We start from the raw sequence: 18726 nt of genomic DNA on the forward strand, positions 1-18726 counted from the left end.
ACCCACAATTCTCTCTCTCTAATCTCCATTTCCTTTTGCCCTGGGGGGGAAGTTAGAACTGGGACTACCTCTGCCCCGTGTTTATCTGCCAACCTGACCTGAGACAGGGACCCTTGTCCAGAATATTTAAATCTTATCTCTTTTCAGAGCTGTTTTGTTGCCATTTATGTTCTTACCCCACTCTCTTTAAAGATTAGATGTACTCAGTTTAAGGAAAGGCTGAGACAACTGCACCTCAAAGTTTTGGCCAAGGAGGGGAATATGAAGAAAAAGCAAAACTTTAGTGAGATAAATGAGATCAGGGTAAAATATAACTGGAGAGAAAAGAGAAGAAAGTAATTGGGGGTTTCCACAGAAACTAATGAGGAAAAGCAGAGAATCACAGCAGTCTGTAAAAGGCGCAGAGACAGATGAGCTCCCTGAATGTAATGGCTTTCACACATAGGTCAGGTCAATACTGCCACATGGAGCGGGTTTAAATGAGAGGCCATAACTTCATGTTAGCACAAGTATTGAATCTGAGCATACCCAAAACCTCTTGACTAACTGTCCTTTGGCAATTCATTCTTACCTATTTCACTCTCTGAGCAAGGTTTTTATTCTTGAGAGCTATTGAAGCTGATCGATACAAGATATTATGAAATATGAAAAAATACTGATAGACATAGGGTGTTACTAATAATACTTTTGATGGAGGACCTTTCATATTTCTGTAAGAGGGCCCATGTAACTAAGGCACATTGTTTCTGTGCCTGTTCATCTTCCAGCATATTCTAAAACAGCACCTAGCCTCCAGATCTTGGATCCAAATTCTCCAATCCAAGAACTCAGCAAAGAATTTCATAGAATCATAAAATCACTAGGCTGGAAAAGACCTTTGGGAACATTAAACCTAACTGTACTTGTCCACTACTAAATCATATCCCTAAGCACTTCATCTACTTGTCTTCTAAACACCTCCAGGGACGGGGACTCAGTCACCTCTCTGGGCAGCCTGTTCCAGTGTTTGCTAACTCTTTAGTTCACTGTGTAAGATGAACCATTAAGCACTGGGCTCTTGGGATGAGGCAAGGCTACTCTCTTCTACACCTTCCTTCTCCCTGAACTCCTGCATTGAATCTGTATGTCCTTGGAATTCTGAAAGGTAAAGAAAGATATGTGACCTGTATAAGGTTGTACATACTGGAACATCCATAGCATTGTGAACGTCTCCTTCCTGTCTCTCAGAAAAGCTTTTCTACATCTGCTGTCCTGAAACCAAGATGAAGCATCTGTTAAACCATTACCCAGACCTGGCACATGCACTATTTTAAAAAGAATCTTATGGCACAAGCAATGGAGTGCAAAAGAAGTCACAAACTATGGTCCCGATGGGGCTCTAGCCATCTGCCTGCTAATTATGTAGACCACAGCCTGGTTGTTGCATGGAAAACAAACCTTCCTACTGGCAGCTTCATCCTGCCATATAATTACTGCAACCACTGCAGGCAGAATTCCAAGAAAATTATGCTTTTTCTGCCCATTACTGTTGACACTTTTTGCACTTTCCCCTTTGAAAGGTATCCCTGCTCTTCCTGCCACTTTCTACCTTCCTGCACCTGCCCTTACCAGTCTGTGCTAATTTCTCTTTCTGACAGTGAAAGTACATCATATAACCTAAGACGTTCTTCCTATGCCACAAGAACTTTGTTCATATGGAGCTAATGCTGATACGGCAGTGGAATATTAACACCTTTTGTGCAAACTTGCATAGAAGTCACCTTTTTGATAAGGCAGATATATTCACTGCCTTGGCAAACAAAGCTGTTTGTTTCAGATGAGATCTCAAGAGGTGAAAGTTAATTCAGAGCAGTCACGGCGTACTCCTCTGGTGGCCAAATCTCTAAGAAATATAAGGTCTGCACTCATCAGTGTCATCTTTTCCTCCCCACAGATTTCCCCTGTGTGTAAATAGCTTTCCCCTGTGCCTAAATGACAACAGGGGACAGTAGTCCAACATATTCATCTGTTACAGAGAGACTTGACAAGAAACAATCTGTGAGAATAAGCATTACCGCCCCCCCCCCCCATTACACAGGCTATTCGAGCCCTGTGTTACCCTGCTGGACAGCTATACTCTAGCACAGGCACCAAATTGAGATGATTTTTTGATTAATGCAAATTCAAGTACTTAGTTTCTATCAGAATTGGACAGCAGTAGAAAAAACGTTGAGGATCTAAACTTCTCTGTGCCTCAGGGGGGAAGAAAATAGATACATCATTCCTAGATTTATGTGTACTAAGAAAAGCTACCCGGTGTCATAATATTATTTGGTTTTAAATGATATATGGAGATTATAAACACACCTATATGAGCTATGTACACAACTGCAGACTTTGCTTAATAACTTCTGCAGGTAGAGGAGTGATGTCTTATTGGTCCTTTAAAGGCATTACATCATATTTGTCACATCCCAAAGGTTCTAGTGGTCTTCTTGCGTAGTGTATCCTTATTAATGGATGAATACTCACACCAAATTGATTAATTGCATCCTCCTATTGGAGCTCTAGGAAGTTATTTTTTTTCCTGCAGACTGGACATCAGCAAAACCTGGATGAAGGCATCGAGTGCACCCTTAGCAAGTTTGTGGACGACACTAAGCTGGGTGGAAGTGTCGATCTGCTGGAGGGTCGGGAGGCTCTGCAAAGGGATCTGAACAGGCTGGACCGCTGGGCAGAGTCCAATGGCATGAGGTTTAACAAGGCCAAATGCCGGGTCCTGCACTTGGGGCACAACAACCCTGAGCAGCTACAGACTAGGAGAAGTCTGTCTAGAAAGATGCCTGGAGGAGAGTAACTGTGTCCCACAGTTACACACAGTAACAGACCCACTGGATCATCGAGTCCAACCATTCCTATCAAACACTAAACCATGTCCCTCAGCACCTCGTCCACCCGTGCCTTAAACCCCTCCAGGGAAGGTGAATCAACCCCCTCCCTGGGCAGCCTCTGCCAGTGCCCAATCACCCTTTCTGTGAAAAATTTTTTCCTAATGTCCAGCCTGAACCTCCTCTGGTGGAGCTTGAGGCCATTCCCTCTTGTCCTGTCCCCTGTCACTTGGGAGAAGAGCCCAGCTCCCTCCTCTCTACAACCTCCTTTCAGGTAGTTGTAGAGAGCAATGAGGTCTCCCCTCACTTCTTCCAAGTGTTTGTCTCTCATTAACACAAATTTCTTTATTTCAGATGGGAGCTGTAACTGTGATCCTCACAGGAGGAAAATAATTCTGCTTTCAAGTACCATTGATCTTACTATTGCGCAGGTTTGTTTTTCTGTCAGCCTGGAAAGAGCTGCCTTGTGCAGCAGGGATCAGCTGTCTCACCGAAGAAATGGGGGACAGAATTGTTAGGAAAAGCAGACTCAGAATCTATTTCCTAACTGTGGTACCTATAGCAATACATAAAAAATGTCCACAGTAAGATGCAGATAAGGCTTATCTGCCAGGCAAGTCCTCATCCCAGACTAGACATAAATAGCTGTTCTATACCCTACACTAAACTAGTGGTTTAAAAACCAGCCCAGCCAGAGCTCCTCACTTCCCACAGCACACAGGGTCCAGCAAACCAGGCTGGGGAGGACAGGAAGGACAACAGCAGGTGTTAGCTACCAGATGAGAACATTGCAGGAAAGCATAAAATTGGTGTTCTTTCTGTTAATTGTTTGATTTGTGCTCCTTCTCACACAGAGCTGGTACCACAACAGCAGCCGCTGGTACCAGGGAAATTATATGAGAAAACCCTGAACAAAGACATGCCCAGAGGGCTGAAGCCCTGTGCAGGAAGCTTTCCCTCTTCTTTTTCTCCCTCACTGCACACCCTTGTAACCTCTTTCAATTTTTAATTGTTTTTTTGCTGAGGGCAAGTTCTGCTTTATTTCATGGTCAAAATTGTTTAACTCCGGTACAGCTCACAGGTATTGCATCTTGTCGAACCTTTTCCTGCAGAACTAACAACTTGCTATACTGTGGTGTTTTTTTCCCCAAGTGTTAATGTTCAACTGCATCACATACCGCTCCTCAGCATTTCCTCACCAAATTAAGCACCTTCACTGTTTCCACCCTCAGGCTGTTAAAGCTTCCCATGGTCTCCAGACCTCCGAAGTGGACATGATAAACTTGTGTTAGTGTTATCCATTCCATACACTGACACCAGATCAATTATTTCATTTCTAATTGTCCTTTTATATCTCAGTGGCACAGATTAGTTTATCTTGCCAGAACATTAACCTGAAGGTTTGTTGAGAAACTTATCAGTAATGATGTCTTTATATGGATTTTCTCTTCCTGAGTCATGATTGCATAAGATTCTCTCATCACACATACATTATATACACAAATTATTTCCAATGGCATTGCCTTATATTTGGCTGCATTAAAATAATGTTGTTGGATTTGTCAGTCTGCCACAGCATATGCTATTAATTTTGCCTCAGTTCAAAGATGAAGACTTCAGTAGAAGTATTTATGTATTTCTCTATGTATTTTCATACATAAATATACACACATAAAAAAACACACACACATTCATGTACATACTTTTCCTTGTTCCTTCAGCTCTCTGGCAACCTCTGCTTAATTGCTTAAAAAGTGTGATTCTCATTAATATTCTTTTAACTATAATAAGATTTGTTCTTGTTATTAGTTATCATTTAATGCTGCCAGCTTGATAATTCTCATGCGTCTCTTTCAGCTGGATGTTTCAGCACAAAAATGAGCAAGCTGTCTTGTTTGTTCAGTCTACGAGTTTTCATAAACATACTTTATCTCACTACAGAATGCTTCAAGCTCAGCAGGGTATTAAAACTAACAGCTCAAGATTTGTGGAACCTTAACATGACGTCAAATAGCCAAGATGTTTTTATTCCTCAGTCATAAGGCTCACTTGAACACTAAATGTCCCAGAGAGTAGAGCTGTGTGACCTCTTAATATTGGTGCTCATGAAGAACGTTTCATTTAACTTCTTCAGATCATTTACTTTCCTGATTTGTGACAGACTAATGGAAACTTGGAGATTAATTCAGAAGCACGCTCATTTGCTTGAGTGAATATGAACTTGGTTGAAAACAGTTCAAGAGTATTTCATTAGATTTAAAATGTGTTTTTCAATTAACAAAATGTGTTTATAATGTAGGATGTGCCTAATGAACAATCCATCTAATGAACTGCTGGCCATCTTGAGAGATTCTTTTATCCCTTGCTTTACTGAATAGAAGTCTAATTTTTCACTGGCTGTTTGTTTACCTCTATTAGCGCTTTCTCCAAGCTACCTGATTATTCCATCTCTGAAAGGATTTATTACTGTGTTGATATATACCATTGTATGTTTTAAATAATCTTAAAAAAATAAATTTAAAATGAAATAATACCTTCAGAAAGTCACTACAGCAATTCACTACAGCAAACCGGCAGAAAATATTTAAGTGTGAGAAGGAATTCAAGCACTTCTACTCCAAAGTATTGGAACATTTGTGCCCACAGAGGGGCTTCAACATCATAGCCCTGACAACTACAACATCTGATTTTGGGAATCCAGCCTTGAAAAAACCCAAGTGTTTTGGACAGGTCCTTAGGAATGGGATGCATGAATGCTGTCATACGGAGACACCTGACCTGCCTAGTAAGAACAGCTGAGGACACACAACTACCACAAAATGTGCTTCATAGATTAGTATTTGTACCTCTCTCTGCAAGGCGGGATCTCTCTCTAGTCATGATTCAACTCTTCTTTTATAGGTGTCCACCTCCTTATCTTGAGCACTTTGACTATGCCACCCCTTTTCGTTCTTTCAAGTGACAGGTATAAAAAGAAAACCTGTTGCCGCCGTTTGGATTTTCACAGTAAATTGGTGTTGAGATGGAGGAGGTGAAAGACTCTGGTCCAGTTCCTACTGCTATCCTAGGAGCTTCTAACATGAGAGATCCACACATCATGCTTCCCACCAGGGAATTATTCACAGAATATTACACTCATTGCAAATCCCTACAAAAGGAGGACAGGAACATCTTCCATCTGTTGGCAGTTTTATTACGGCAATGAATCACTCACTACCAGCACCTCCTAATTTTCCTTCTGGGATCTTAAATCCTCTTGTGGATTTGTCACTGCCCGTGCCGAGAGTGTCATTCACAGCAGGTAGAATACTAAAACTGATCCGTTATAATTGTATTAGGTGGTCATTGTATTTATTTTCCTAAAACGATTTCTCTTTACAGTAAAGTTACAAAAGATCATGCTTGTTATCTTGCTAGTATTTAATCAGTTTGATGGCTACATGGCAGATGGTGTATTTACCCACTATCCTTAAATCCAAGAAATAAACTTTGTTAGTGATACCTCTCTGATTTCTGTAAGAAGGCAAAAATCTCACCATTGAACTTACCATTAAAATGACCTGTCTGAAAGACATTGAGTTTGGTCTGAAATTAGTGCTTTATCAGGATAAAAAATGAATGTTCTCTCTCACTTAAAAAAAAAAAAACTGTTGTGATTCAAGCCACAGACTTTCTAAAGACCGTAAAAAATTGTTCATCTCTTCCACATTCTTCCACATAAATCATAATTTGCTCTTTAGGTAAAGCAGTGTTTTCAAACAGTGATACGCAGTGTTGGCATGAATTCAGACACAAGAAATTGAGTGCACTGTCCTCTGCAGTTAAAATTACCTTTACAGAGTCTTGTTTTGCATTCATCACAAAGTATAATAAACCATAGCCCATTTAAAAAAAAAAAAATTCTAAGGGATAATTATTGTAACTTGAGTTTCAAATATTGTCTGCTTTCATGAGGTATAATGTCACTTTGGGTTGAAACCAACACTTTAACAATACAATGTCATGGTCTATCAATTTATTCAGTTAATGTTCATTGAATTCCAGTAATCCTAATTATTTACATTTTATATTCCCCCTGTTTCTGAGAGAGATCTGAGAACCTAATTTCAACATTATACACTAAAATGATAATGACCAAATCCTATTGAACTTACTCAAGACAAACCATTGGTAAGACAAGAAGAGAAGATACATTCCACCAGCCAGAGACAACTTTTCTTCTTAGGGATGAGACCATAAATAATCTGCAGAGACATTATTGTAGAAAACAAACATGGCATTTGGAAAACCAGGCAGTGAGTCATCCGGATGAATAAATAGTTTATTCAGCCACAAACCAGCACATTCTTCCAGATCAGCAAGCTGCTTGTTCCTTCTTCAAGCTTATTCATTCCAATAGCAAAGGTTCAAAAACGCTTCTTTTCCTTCTTTGCTTATAAGTGCTTAGTGCTGATGTCAGTTACTGCAGACAGCCAGTTAGTTATTTGCTGCACTGCTTCAGCTTATGTTCTGATCTTTCTAGGTATTTGTTAATCATATGACAATATAATCACAGAGGAAAATTAAATAACTTCCCCCTCCCAAGCTATTTTTTTATGTCTTTTTAAAAGACTGAAACAATGTCTGAACTATTTAGCTTATATAGAACTATTTGGTTAATATATGTAAGTATTTTTTTTTTACTTATTATTTGTCCTTTAATTTAAGACACTAAATTTACCGTATGCCAGTAATGCTAAGCTGCAAGTCTAAACATAAACCATAGAAAGTAATCCTAAGAGCCCTTTAGCTTGGTACTTTACATTTGACAAAAATTAACAGTTAGTGCTGAGAGTAGCCTCTAACACAAGAAGGACAAAAATTCCACGTTCAGTTTGTGATTCAGGGAGTTCCTGATGCAAATCTTGAATCTCATAGGCCTTAATATATTTTTATTCTACAGAATCATCAGAATATTTCTATGTACTCATAAAAACTTTATTTTTTACCAGAGCTTGTTTATTCTACTGTTCCATGATGGTACTTGTGTTATCTAAATAATTGCCTTCTTTTCTTTGTTTTCAACCTGCTACCTGCTTGACCCTTAGTTCTGCACTGGAATAGTCAGTGAATGATTATTACCTATTCACTCTTTCCATCCTTTTTGTGGCTTCAGAAACTGCAAGACCTTCCCTAACTAAAGAGAATAATAGCAAAAAATGTTTCTAAAAAAATGGAATTCACTCTAGAAAAATATTAAGTTCTTAAAGTGACTGGAAGTCATGGCATTGATGAAACTCAGCTGAACGGATCTGTCCTAGTAAACTACTTTTCTTTCACCTTTTCTTGCATTTTTTTAATGCAGTGATATTTTGGTGAGCTAACTGGAATGAGACTAATTGTTGTTGTTCTTATGATGTTAAACTGCAAATTCAGCAGAAGAGTTTCTGTTGGAGTATTGTACATTTATACGCACTTTTTGCCGATTCTCTTGACAAAGACTGTTCTTGGAAGAGATCAGAGACTGATTTTTCTCTTACAAATTAGACATCCATGCTAGAATCATAGAATCATAGAATACTTTGAGTTGGAAGGGACCTTAAAGATCATCCAGTTCCAGCCTCCCACTACACCAGGCTGCCCAAGCCCCATCCAACCTGGCCTTGAACACCTCCAGGGATGGGGCAGCCACCACTTCTCTGGGCAACCTGTTCCACGGTCTCACCACTCTCATGGTGAAGAAATTCCTCCTTCTGCCTAGTCTAAATTTTCCCCTCTCCAGTTTATACCCATTGCCCCTCATCCTGTCACTAAAAGCCTTTGTGAACAGTCCCTCCACAGATTTCTTGTAGCCTCTTCATGTACTGGAAGGTGGCTCTAAGGTCTCCTCAGAACCTTCTCCAGGCTGAACAAGCCCAACTCTCTCTCAGCCTATTAACTGTGCCATTCATGCCATGCTAGAGCCCAGAATTGCCACTAAATAGTACAAAAGAGCATAATATGCTACCAAAAATATCTCCTGCAGCTGCACAGGTTTATCTTGGAGTTGTCTAATTCTAATCCAATACTTGTAAGATCTGATGGTACCTCAGAAAGCGTGGCAGGGCTGTAAGGTGTTACAGTGCATTCTGAGGTTATAAAAATGTATCTGTTCCCTGAATCAAACATGGGTTGAAATTGCATCATATTTTAAGTATGGGTCTTTTTTCTGAATACAATAGTAGGTCTACAGAAATTTCTAGGTGTGAATAATCTGAAATTCCATTCGTTTGGGGTATTGCCTTGAACAGAATTTATCCTTTTATCAATAACACAAAGATTTGTTTTATATGCCTTGAACTTTTAAGAACACAGGAACAGTACTGTTCATGTGCAGATCAAAATCCTAGTAATACAGCAAATTGAATAAGTCAATTCAAAACTTAATAATATCAACATGGTTAACTGTTACGGTTCATTGCTGCTTTTCTTAAGAGTGATGTTTAACATAAGGATTTTTTTATACTTGTATTCCATGTTTAGACAGTCATCAATCCGTCCATTTTCGCTGCTAGGCAGAAAGGTCTGACACACTTTCTGCAGAAAGAAGAGCTGAAAACAAGCAGGTAACAGAAAATCCAAACCACATGCTTTTAGCAAGATATTAATCCAAATTATCTGTGCTGGTATGTAGGCAATGTATGGGAATGGGAATACAACTGAATCTGTTTGTATCCATGCAGTGTAATTAAGATTTCCCACATCTTCTAACTAAAATGGTGTTGGAGGGTCAGTGGGGATGTAAAGGTTTATACTTTTAAATTAAAATCAGGAGAACACAAGATAGATACTGCCATTCAGATTTTTCATCGCGGATCAATTTGCTGCATGTAACTATTTAAAGTCGACTGTTAATAAATACTTCAGTTGCAACTGATGAGAAAATGCTGGGATCATTATTTAAAAATTTGACGTAGGTAAGCTCTTTTTGGAGTAAATGAAGACGCTTCAGTTTTTTACTGTGAAACTGGAAAGACCCGTTTTTCACTTAAAGAAAACCCTCCAAGTCTCAGAAATGAAACCCGGGACACTTGTGAAGTGTACGAGAAGATATTAGTGAAACTCCTTATTCTATTTCGTGTTTGGCATGGAATTGCTTTTCTCAGTGCTTTGCTGCTCCATGGAAGAATTCCATCTTCTTTATGTTTTCTTATGTAAGGAAATAACCTCAAAAGTTTCGCAGTTTGGACTGGGCTATGAGAGGTATTGCAAGTCTGACTTCTTGTCTGCAGTCTTAAAGCCTCCAACCAAGGAGCATAGACCTACTTTTCCAAGAGAGGTCTGTTTCCCTTTACTCTCTGCTTACTTTTCACCTATGTCCATGCACCTTTGCAGGGAACAGGATTATGGGTGATATTCCTGAACTGTAGTTTGCTATGACAACAACCTTAAGATTTTCCTCCAGTTTCCTCCATGCTTACAGTCTTTGTTTCACCACCTAATACCAAAACCACCTTCTCCAGGATGCTCCCTGCTACTCAGCCCCAATTTTACTTATCACCCGTGTCAGAGATCAAAACACTGATCTTTGTCTCCACCTTGTGATCTCCCTGTCGAGACCAGTAGAGATGAAATGAGGGAATCCTCAGTTGTGATCCCAGCCCTGATTTTGATCTCTCTGCCGATGTAGGAAACAGAAAAAACAGCCACTTAAAGTCTTCAGGTCAAAATACTGGCTTCAGGGAAGCAATAGTGTTGAAAAAGTGTAACTAAATAAAAATAGGTAGGCTCTGAAGTGTGATGTAAATTATCCAAGATAACAAAACCAAATAAAAAGTGCTGCAAGGAAGTTGGTGGGCAATCTAGGGGTTATGGTTTGAGTTTAAAAGGGTCATTTTGGTAACGCACCAGTGCTAGAACACATAAAATAGGACACAAATATGACTTCCTCATGAAATACATTGACAAAGACAAATAGTGAAAAGTATACCAAGAATTTATTTTACTGCATAACATGTCAATATTCTTTTTAAGTCTGAACATCTCTCTTTCACATTTTTTTGATATTTCTTCCATTTCTAATATCAGAACTGACTACACAGGTAGCTCTTGATTCTAAGTCAAGTATTAACGTCAGTTTCTGTTTTGTGGGAACATGCTGTGACCAAAAGATTTTGAAATCGTTTGCACTTTTAAAGCTTGAATGAGTACCTGCGCATAAAGCTGGTAGCATAAGCCGTGCCCCTGGAAAGTACTTCACTTTCAGATTTCAGAACAGTTGCTGCTGCCTATGAAGCACAGAGTCACAGAAGATAATCTCCTCAACAGAAAAAAGGTCAGACTCTAAAACTTTTGCTTGCTATTTTCTAGAAGAAATTCATCATATTAACTCGTGAAATGCAAAAAAGAACTGTTCTCACATTGAGTTTCTATGGGCAATACTGCTTCCTTGAAACTTTAGAGCTGATTTATTAATTTCCTTATGTTGATAGAATATCGACAAAATAGTATTTGAAATCTTTCAATCTCTAATCAACATAAAGCATGAAGAAAATATTACCTTTTGGACATATAATTTGTACTGCTGTAATAACTAGCAGAAACCCAGTGCACTGAAAAGGAGAATGTATCTTACATTTGCCATGGGAGTATGTTCACCGTGCTGCTTTGATACCACAGTTATACAAGGAAAAAAATACAGAGGGATCAGATCAATATTATTATTAGTTTGACCAGTTTCACTACCCTATATGCAATGACTAATTTACAATCAAGTCATGGAAGCACACAGAGAAGTTCAAAATGAATGGTAAAATATTGCTGAATATCTAATAAATAAGCTGTGCGTTGCTAAAATTGTTAGAACCTATTATATTGTACATAAAGTGATGTATATCCTCGTGCTAGATACTTCTCAAAATGGAAAAAAAATTAGAAAGGAAGGAAGGAAAAGAGAGAAAGTTAATTACAGTTATTTCTAAAAATTAATATTTTGAAATTCAAAAACGCTACATCTAATTTAAAAGTAAAATTGACCATATGTGGGAAATTATTTATAGTATTAGAAGATGAAGGTGTGTTTTTTGTCAACAATTATCTCTTCTTTCTTGTAGATGAAAGTGTTCATTATTTTGGGAATTTCAGCAACTATAGCCTTCACAGCTGTTTTCTTTTCTTTCCTTCAGATACGCAAAGACACCGTCTTTGGTAAGCAACAGAAATAATGCATTTTATTTTCTCTTGTCAGTGATTACTGTTAAGCTGAAAATACACTGGCACAGAAGACAGTTCAGCAACTGCAGTTTAGTTTAATCTCTTTTTATGTGCAAAACAGACTATCTGACTTTGGTGAGAATTATTCCATTGGTGTTTTCTTTTAAACTGCAGCTTCATAAGTTCACGAAAGAAAACTCTGTGTGTAATGTATCTCAATTATGTATTCTTTGAAATAGGGGTGATTTGACTGACTTAGTGGCATTCATATGTCAGGTGACACGTTTGCAAATATGACTTCTGGATTTCTTTCCTAGATTACCAGTCACTATGTTCAGTCATAGAATACAATTTTAATATCGTGGAATGGTTTTGGTTGGAAAAGACATTAAAGATCATTCAGTTCCAAACCCCTGCCAAAGGCAGGGACACCTCCCACTGGATCAGGTGCCCAAGGCCCATCCAGCCTGGCCTTGAACACGTCCAGCATTGGGAAACCCTGACTTCCCTGGGCAACTGTTCCAGTGCCTCCCCACCCTCACTGTGAAGAAATTCCTCCTTAAGTCTAGTCTAAATCTGCCCCTCTCCAATTTATAGCCATTCCCTCTCATTCTATCACTCCATGCCCTTGTAAAAAGTAGCCGCTTTTGGTAGTGTAAGGTCGCTATAAGGTCTCCTGAGAGTCTTCTCTTCACCAGGCTGAACAACCCCAACTCTCTCAGCCTGTTCTCGTATGGGAGGTGCTCCAGCCCTCTGATCATCCTTGTAGCCTCCCCTGGACCCGTTAGAACAGCTCCATCTCCTTCTTTTGTTGAGGATTCCAGAACTGGACACAATACTCCAGTTGAGGTCTCACAAGAGCAGAATAGAGGGGAAGAATCCCCTCCCTCACCCTGCTGGCCACAGTTCTGTTGATGCAGCCCAGGACATGGTTAACCTTCTGGGCTGTGAGTGTACATTGACAGATCATGTGAAGCTTCTCATCCCTCAGCACCCCAAGTCCTTCTGCTCAGGGCTGCTCTCAATCACATCATCCCCCATCCTGTACTGAAATCAGGGATTGCCCTGACCCAGGTGCAGGCCCTTGCACTTGGCCTTGTTGAATCTCATGAGGTTCACACAGCCCCACTTCTCCAACTTCTTCATGTCCCTCTGGGTGGCATCCCATCCTTCCGGTGTGACGATTGCACCACTCAGCTTGGTGTCATCTGCAAACTTGCTGAGGATGCACTTGATCTTGCTGTGTAAATCATTGATGAAGACATTAAACAGCCCTGATCCCACTGGTCATCCTGAGCTAGAGTCAGTTGATATAAAATGTCCCACCTGGATTCTTGCTGCTGATCCACAAGGGGACATGTGTCCTGTGGGTCTGTTCTCTGCTGCCAACCTCTGGATATAGGGAACTTTTAAAGCACCTCAGATTGCACTACGGTCTATGTTCAAACAATATAACCTTGCCATTTTAAACATCAGAGCTATTTTACTTGCATCTGTTCAATCTAAATCAATTAGATCCAGTAGACTAGTAATATAACAGATATTAGATTGAATTTTAAGAGACTTCTGTGGAGACTGATTTTACCTTAAAGAGGACGGACATGATGAAAAAGTAGGATTTTATTCTTTACATTCTTTCAGCTGTATATAAAGCTGTAGATATGACTCAGAAGGGAAAGTCCTTAGGAAAGTTTTCACTTGAATTTAGAGTAGAATCACAAAAAAAAAAAAAAGAATATGTATTAAAAAAAAAGTAAAAAAACCATAAAACCAAAAAACTGAACCACCTCCAAGCCATTAATTCAGATGGGAAATCTTTTTTCGAGCCATCATTATTAAACAGGGGATCAGATTTCTTTTCCATAGTGGACTTTCTACTTGGAGCTTCCATATTATTTTTTTTGAAAGATATGATCTAAAATGAGGTTATTTTGTATGCTAGTTAATACAAAATTAATATACATGGACTGTAACCAAATTGAATAGGTGGAATGTTTATGTTTGGGTTTTTTTATTGTCCTTTGTTCTGATGGGAGCAATACAAAATAATGTTTTTTACTGCAAGAACCACATTAACGACAGCACCTAGCTGATAGAAAATATTATGTGTCTCAATAGAAAAGGAAGAGAGAGAACTGAATTCAGGTATTGCCACTGGTTCTTCTCTTCTAGATCACATGAGGAATCAATACCAAATGATGACCAATACTTGGAGCATGATATATTTCTCAGAGGTAAACTCTGTAGTTTAAAGTAGTTAAAAATCATGCAATATTAAATTCTAAAATAATTTGTTCTTATAAGGCCTATAAAGATCAGCTTTTCTTCTTAAAATAGTCTCAAAAACATTTTCAGATGTAACAGAAATCTGCATAATATTAAATGAAAATGTCTTATTATATATAGGTGAAAAAGATAACTATGTCTATACTTAGAGGATGAGGTTATCTTTATTCAACTGAAGGATAATTTTGCCTAGGAAAGCTTAATCCTCACAGCACGTTATTTTCCCTTTAGCTGAGCACCCTCTTGAAAAAATATATCACAGAAACAGAACAACATGGACTACAGTTAAAATATGTCACCTAAAATTACAGTACACATAAATGAGGATCAATTGTACATAAATGATTGCTAGCAAACTATTATTATTCGTGATTAAATTTCTAAGAAAAAAATGGGTAGCATCAAAAAATATAGATCGAAATTAAATGACTGGATTTTAAATATAACTAATTCAGTTTATATAGTGCTTGATCTCCACAAGAGAGAAGTTATCTATGTTCCATGATAGCACTATGCAATATAGCAGAGCTGAAGTTTTATTAGATTTATGTGTGTCTTTCCATCAAACGTAAGTGGAGAAATGAGAATAAGGCTTTCATGCATTGGTCAGATCCCAGAAGGCCTTAAAATGTGTTAATCATGCCTGAATGTGCATTTGTATTCTTCACATGGCTCAGATCAACATGTTGTACCTGTGAGGGGGGCTCAGATTTGTCTACCAATCTAAGGACAGCTCAGTGCAAAATATTTATGAAGCCCGAGAAGCACAATCACGTAGACAGAACACAATGCAGGTCAGATGGATCAACTAGGTTTCAAACTACATAACTTAAGCACAGCTGGACTGGTACTGGAAGAAACAGAAGGAAAGGTGAAGTCTTCAAGTCTTCTATGATTCCGTGTTCTGGAGAACAAGTCTTACGAAGAGCAGCTGAAGGACCTGGGGTTGTTTAGCCTGGAGAAAAGGAGGCTGAGGGGAGACCTTATCACTGTCCACATCTGCCTGAAAAGAGGTTGTAGAGTGGTGGCTGTTGGTCTTTTCTCCCAAGCGGCAGGTAATAGAACAAGAGGGAATGGCTTCAAGTTGCCCCAGGGAAGGTTCGGATTAGACAGCAGGAAAAACTTCTTCCCCGAAAGGGTTCTCGGGCACTGGCAGAGGCTGCCCAGGGAGATGGTGGAGTCCCCATCCATGGACTGATTTAAAAGATGGGGAGATGAAGTGCTCAGTGATATAGTTTGGTAGTGGACAGGTATGGTTGGGCTTGATGATCTCAAAGGTCTTTTCCAACCTAGGGATTCTATGATTGTATAGTTCTAAGTCTTACACATTAACGGAAAGAATTGATTTACTGCTCCTTCTTTATCTTTCAGAAAAGTCAGAAGCCACAACATAAGTTTCAGGAACACTAAAATATGAGATCATTTTAATGGGGAAAAATTACATATATTGTAATATTACAAACTTGTATATTTTGTCAATATAAATAGTTGAATAAATATAGCAATGATTGATATATTAATCTTTCTTTTTTTTATTTTTTCCCTTTTGAAAAGAAACAGGAGATAACTGCATTTCTAAGGCTATCCAGAAAGGCTCTAATCTGGTGGATTATGCTGCACATTATTCACCAAAAAGGTAAAAAAAAAAGAAAATGTGAAGAATCTGTTCAGGAAGAAAGCTTTCATGATAGAGAATTTTGAGATCAGTGTCTTTCTGTGCGATAACATACAGTGAAAGGTTATGTTTATGATCATCTGAACTGATATGACCTTGTGCATTATCACCACAAGTAAAAATGTGAGATAAATAGGAAATGTGAAAATAAATATGGATGTTTTTCTTATCTAAGTAGCACACTATATTTCATGAACATGTGACTCAAAATTCATAATTTTAAGAACTTTACATATTTTTGAACATTATCTATGAGTTTTCCAGTGCAGAGGCAGATAGGGACTACTCCTATGCCATTAGTGATAAAATCCTACTGCCTTGAATGGGTCTGTTGAACTGAATTTCACATTTCCCTCTCCATGTGAAATAGATGTAATAAAAGGGTAAGGGAAAGGAAATAAAACATTTATCTTGAACTGTGGGCAGTGAACAACTCAAGGAAACCTCCTTTGTGCTTGAGTTATTTACAAGAATGATCCCTTTCCAGGAATGATGAAAATTACTTGGGATGACTAAATATGAGTCTGCAATTTCAATAGTTTTCTGTGTAGCTTGACTACGTTTCTCTGCTATAAAAAATTAATTTCACCCCAATACTTGGAATATATCACCTAAGTTTTACTTAGGTGATATTAGACTTTCCTAAAGGATTTACTTATCTCTGTGTTTTGAAAATCAGTTACAATCTGCAGAGCTCTGGGAGACACAACTTTTTATATGGACAGAACCCGTCAAGAGCAGTGCCTGCTCAGAGTCTGAGGTTCCTTTCATTTTGTAGTGTTAGTACTTCAGTTACAATCCTGAGATATTCAAATTAAAAAACACATCTCTTGACCTGGCTCAGTTACCTCACGCACCAAATGAAGACACTGATGTTTAGCTCTCTCTCAGAATACTGTGGCAATTATTAGGTCAATATTTGCCCAATATCTTAAAGATGATAGATGCTAGAAGATGCTAAAACATAAACGGTTGAAGATGATGGTTTCAATTCTAATTGGAATGGAACTGAGACCACTTGCTTATCCCAGGTGAATCAACAGACTGTTAAGCTTCCTACAAAATATTGTAGATATGGATATACAGTGACTAAGGAGTGTTGTTATTTGAAAGTCCTATTACTGGGTTGCCTTTAAAATACTTTATAAGAATTGCAGATTCACATCATGGCTGAGATTGGAAGGGATCTCTGGAGATCATTTGATCCAACTGCCTTGCTCAAGCGGGGCCACCCAGAGGCTGGTTGCCCATGACCATGTCCACACCACTTCTGAATATCTCCAAAGAGGGAGACGCCTCAACCTCTCTGGGCAAACTGCTCTGTCACCCTCTCATTAAAAAAGCATTTCCTACTGTTCAGACAGTTTTTCAGTTTGTGCCCATTGCCCCGGTTCTGTCACAGGTCACTGCTGAGAAGAGCCTGGCTCCATTCTCTTTTCACCTTCCCTTCAGGAATTTATTTACATTGATTAAATCCCTTCTGAGTATTCTCCTCACTAGACTGAACAACTCTCTCAGTCTTTTGTCATGCGTGAGTACTCCAATAATAATTATTCATATATATATATATGAACACTACAGACAAAGCAAATAGGACACATTTCTATTTCCCTCATCCCTTCCCCTGCTGTCCGCTCTCTTCCCTTCACTTTCCTTTCTTTCTCTTCCCCTTTTCTTTCCCCTTTTCCTCAGCAGAAGTTGAATCAGATCAATGATTTAAAACTCTTAAGTACTTGATCTGATATTAACACTGTTGTTAAACTTTGAAATTTTGTAAGAAGAACACTGCTAGTAACAGTACTCTGAGAACCAATTATGTCTTTGAATATATTTGGGGTTGATCCTGGAAGTAGGCTCAAACTGTCAGCAGAGCTCAAACTGTCAGCAGAGCATTGAAAAATGTGCATTAGTATCACCCTTGAGGCAGATGCTTTCCTGTTTTGTGTCCAACATCTCCCTTAGGAGTCTAAGTCTCATGAGACTATCTCCTGCTGTAATGATAACTGATATAAAATATTTGGTCTCTCAACTTAAAACTGATCATTGTCAGAAGTGAAAATTGTATTTCTATTGTGGGCTTTCATATAAGTCAGTTCATTGTGGTCCAATTAAGTGGGGCATTGAGAATTAGAAATATCATTAAGATTTCTTCCTGTTTTAATATAGGTTTGTAAATGCACTCCACATCTGCCTCTTAGACATTAGTCCAAGCCATTTCATAGAATCATAGAATAACCAGGTTGGAAGAGACCCACTGGATCATCGAGTCCAACCATTCCTATCAAACACTAAACCATGCCCCTTAGCACCTCGTCCACCCGTGCCTTAAACCCCTCCAGGGAAGGTGAGTCAACCCCCTCCCTGGGCAGCCTCTGCCAGTGCCCAATGATCCTTTCTGTGAAGAATTTTTTCCTAAAGTACAGAAGCCTATTTTCTGATCTGATCATTATATTGAGGAGTGAATATATTTAGTTAAATGCTTTTGCATTTTCATGTCAGTTTAAAACTACTAAGGCTTCTTTCTTTGTAAAGTTAAGAATACTGTATTCTTGAATGAAAGCTTTGGTCATCACATAAGCTAAAACCAAGAAAGAAATACGTGTGACAACATATTTAAGCTTCTGGAAGTTATGGAGGTCACGTTACTGTGAAAACTCATTTTACTTTGGCTTAGAAGTAGTCGAAGGGAACTGCAGTGCAATATAGATGAGCTCAGTGCGTTCTTTG

At 38.6% G+C, this 18726-nt stretch overlaps 1 protein-coding gene across 1 annotated transcript in view; it reads left to right on the forward strand.

The window, feature by feature from the left end:
• Window positions 1–11102: 11102 nt before the first annotated feature.
• The window catches only part of TPO (thyroid peroxidase), a 45334-nt gene continuing 37710 nt past the window's right edge, over window positions 11103–18726 (forward strand). The window contains exons 1-3 of the mRNA XM_069851615.1: window positions 11103–11160; window positions 11939–12032; window positions 15879–15960. Coding sequence (XP_069707716.1) covers window positions 11116–11160; window positions 11939–12032; window positions 15879–15960 — 221 coding nt within the window. The 5' untranslated portion in view covers window positions 11103–11115. The remainder of the gene's footprint in view (window positions 11161–11938; window positions 12033–15878; window positions 15961–18726) is intronic.

This window comes from Phaenicophaeus curvirostris, chromosome 2, assembly GCF_032191515.1.
Source record: "Phaenicophaeus curvirostris isolate KB17595 chromosome 2, BPBGC_Pcur_1.0, whole genome shotgun sequence".
Taxonomy (NCBI): Eukaryota; Metazoa; Chordata; class Aves; order Cuculiformes; family Cuculidae; genus Phaenicophaeus; species Phaenicophaeus curvirostris.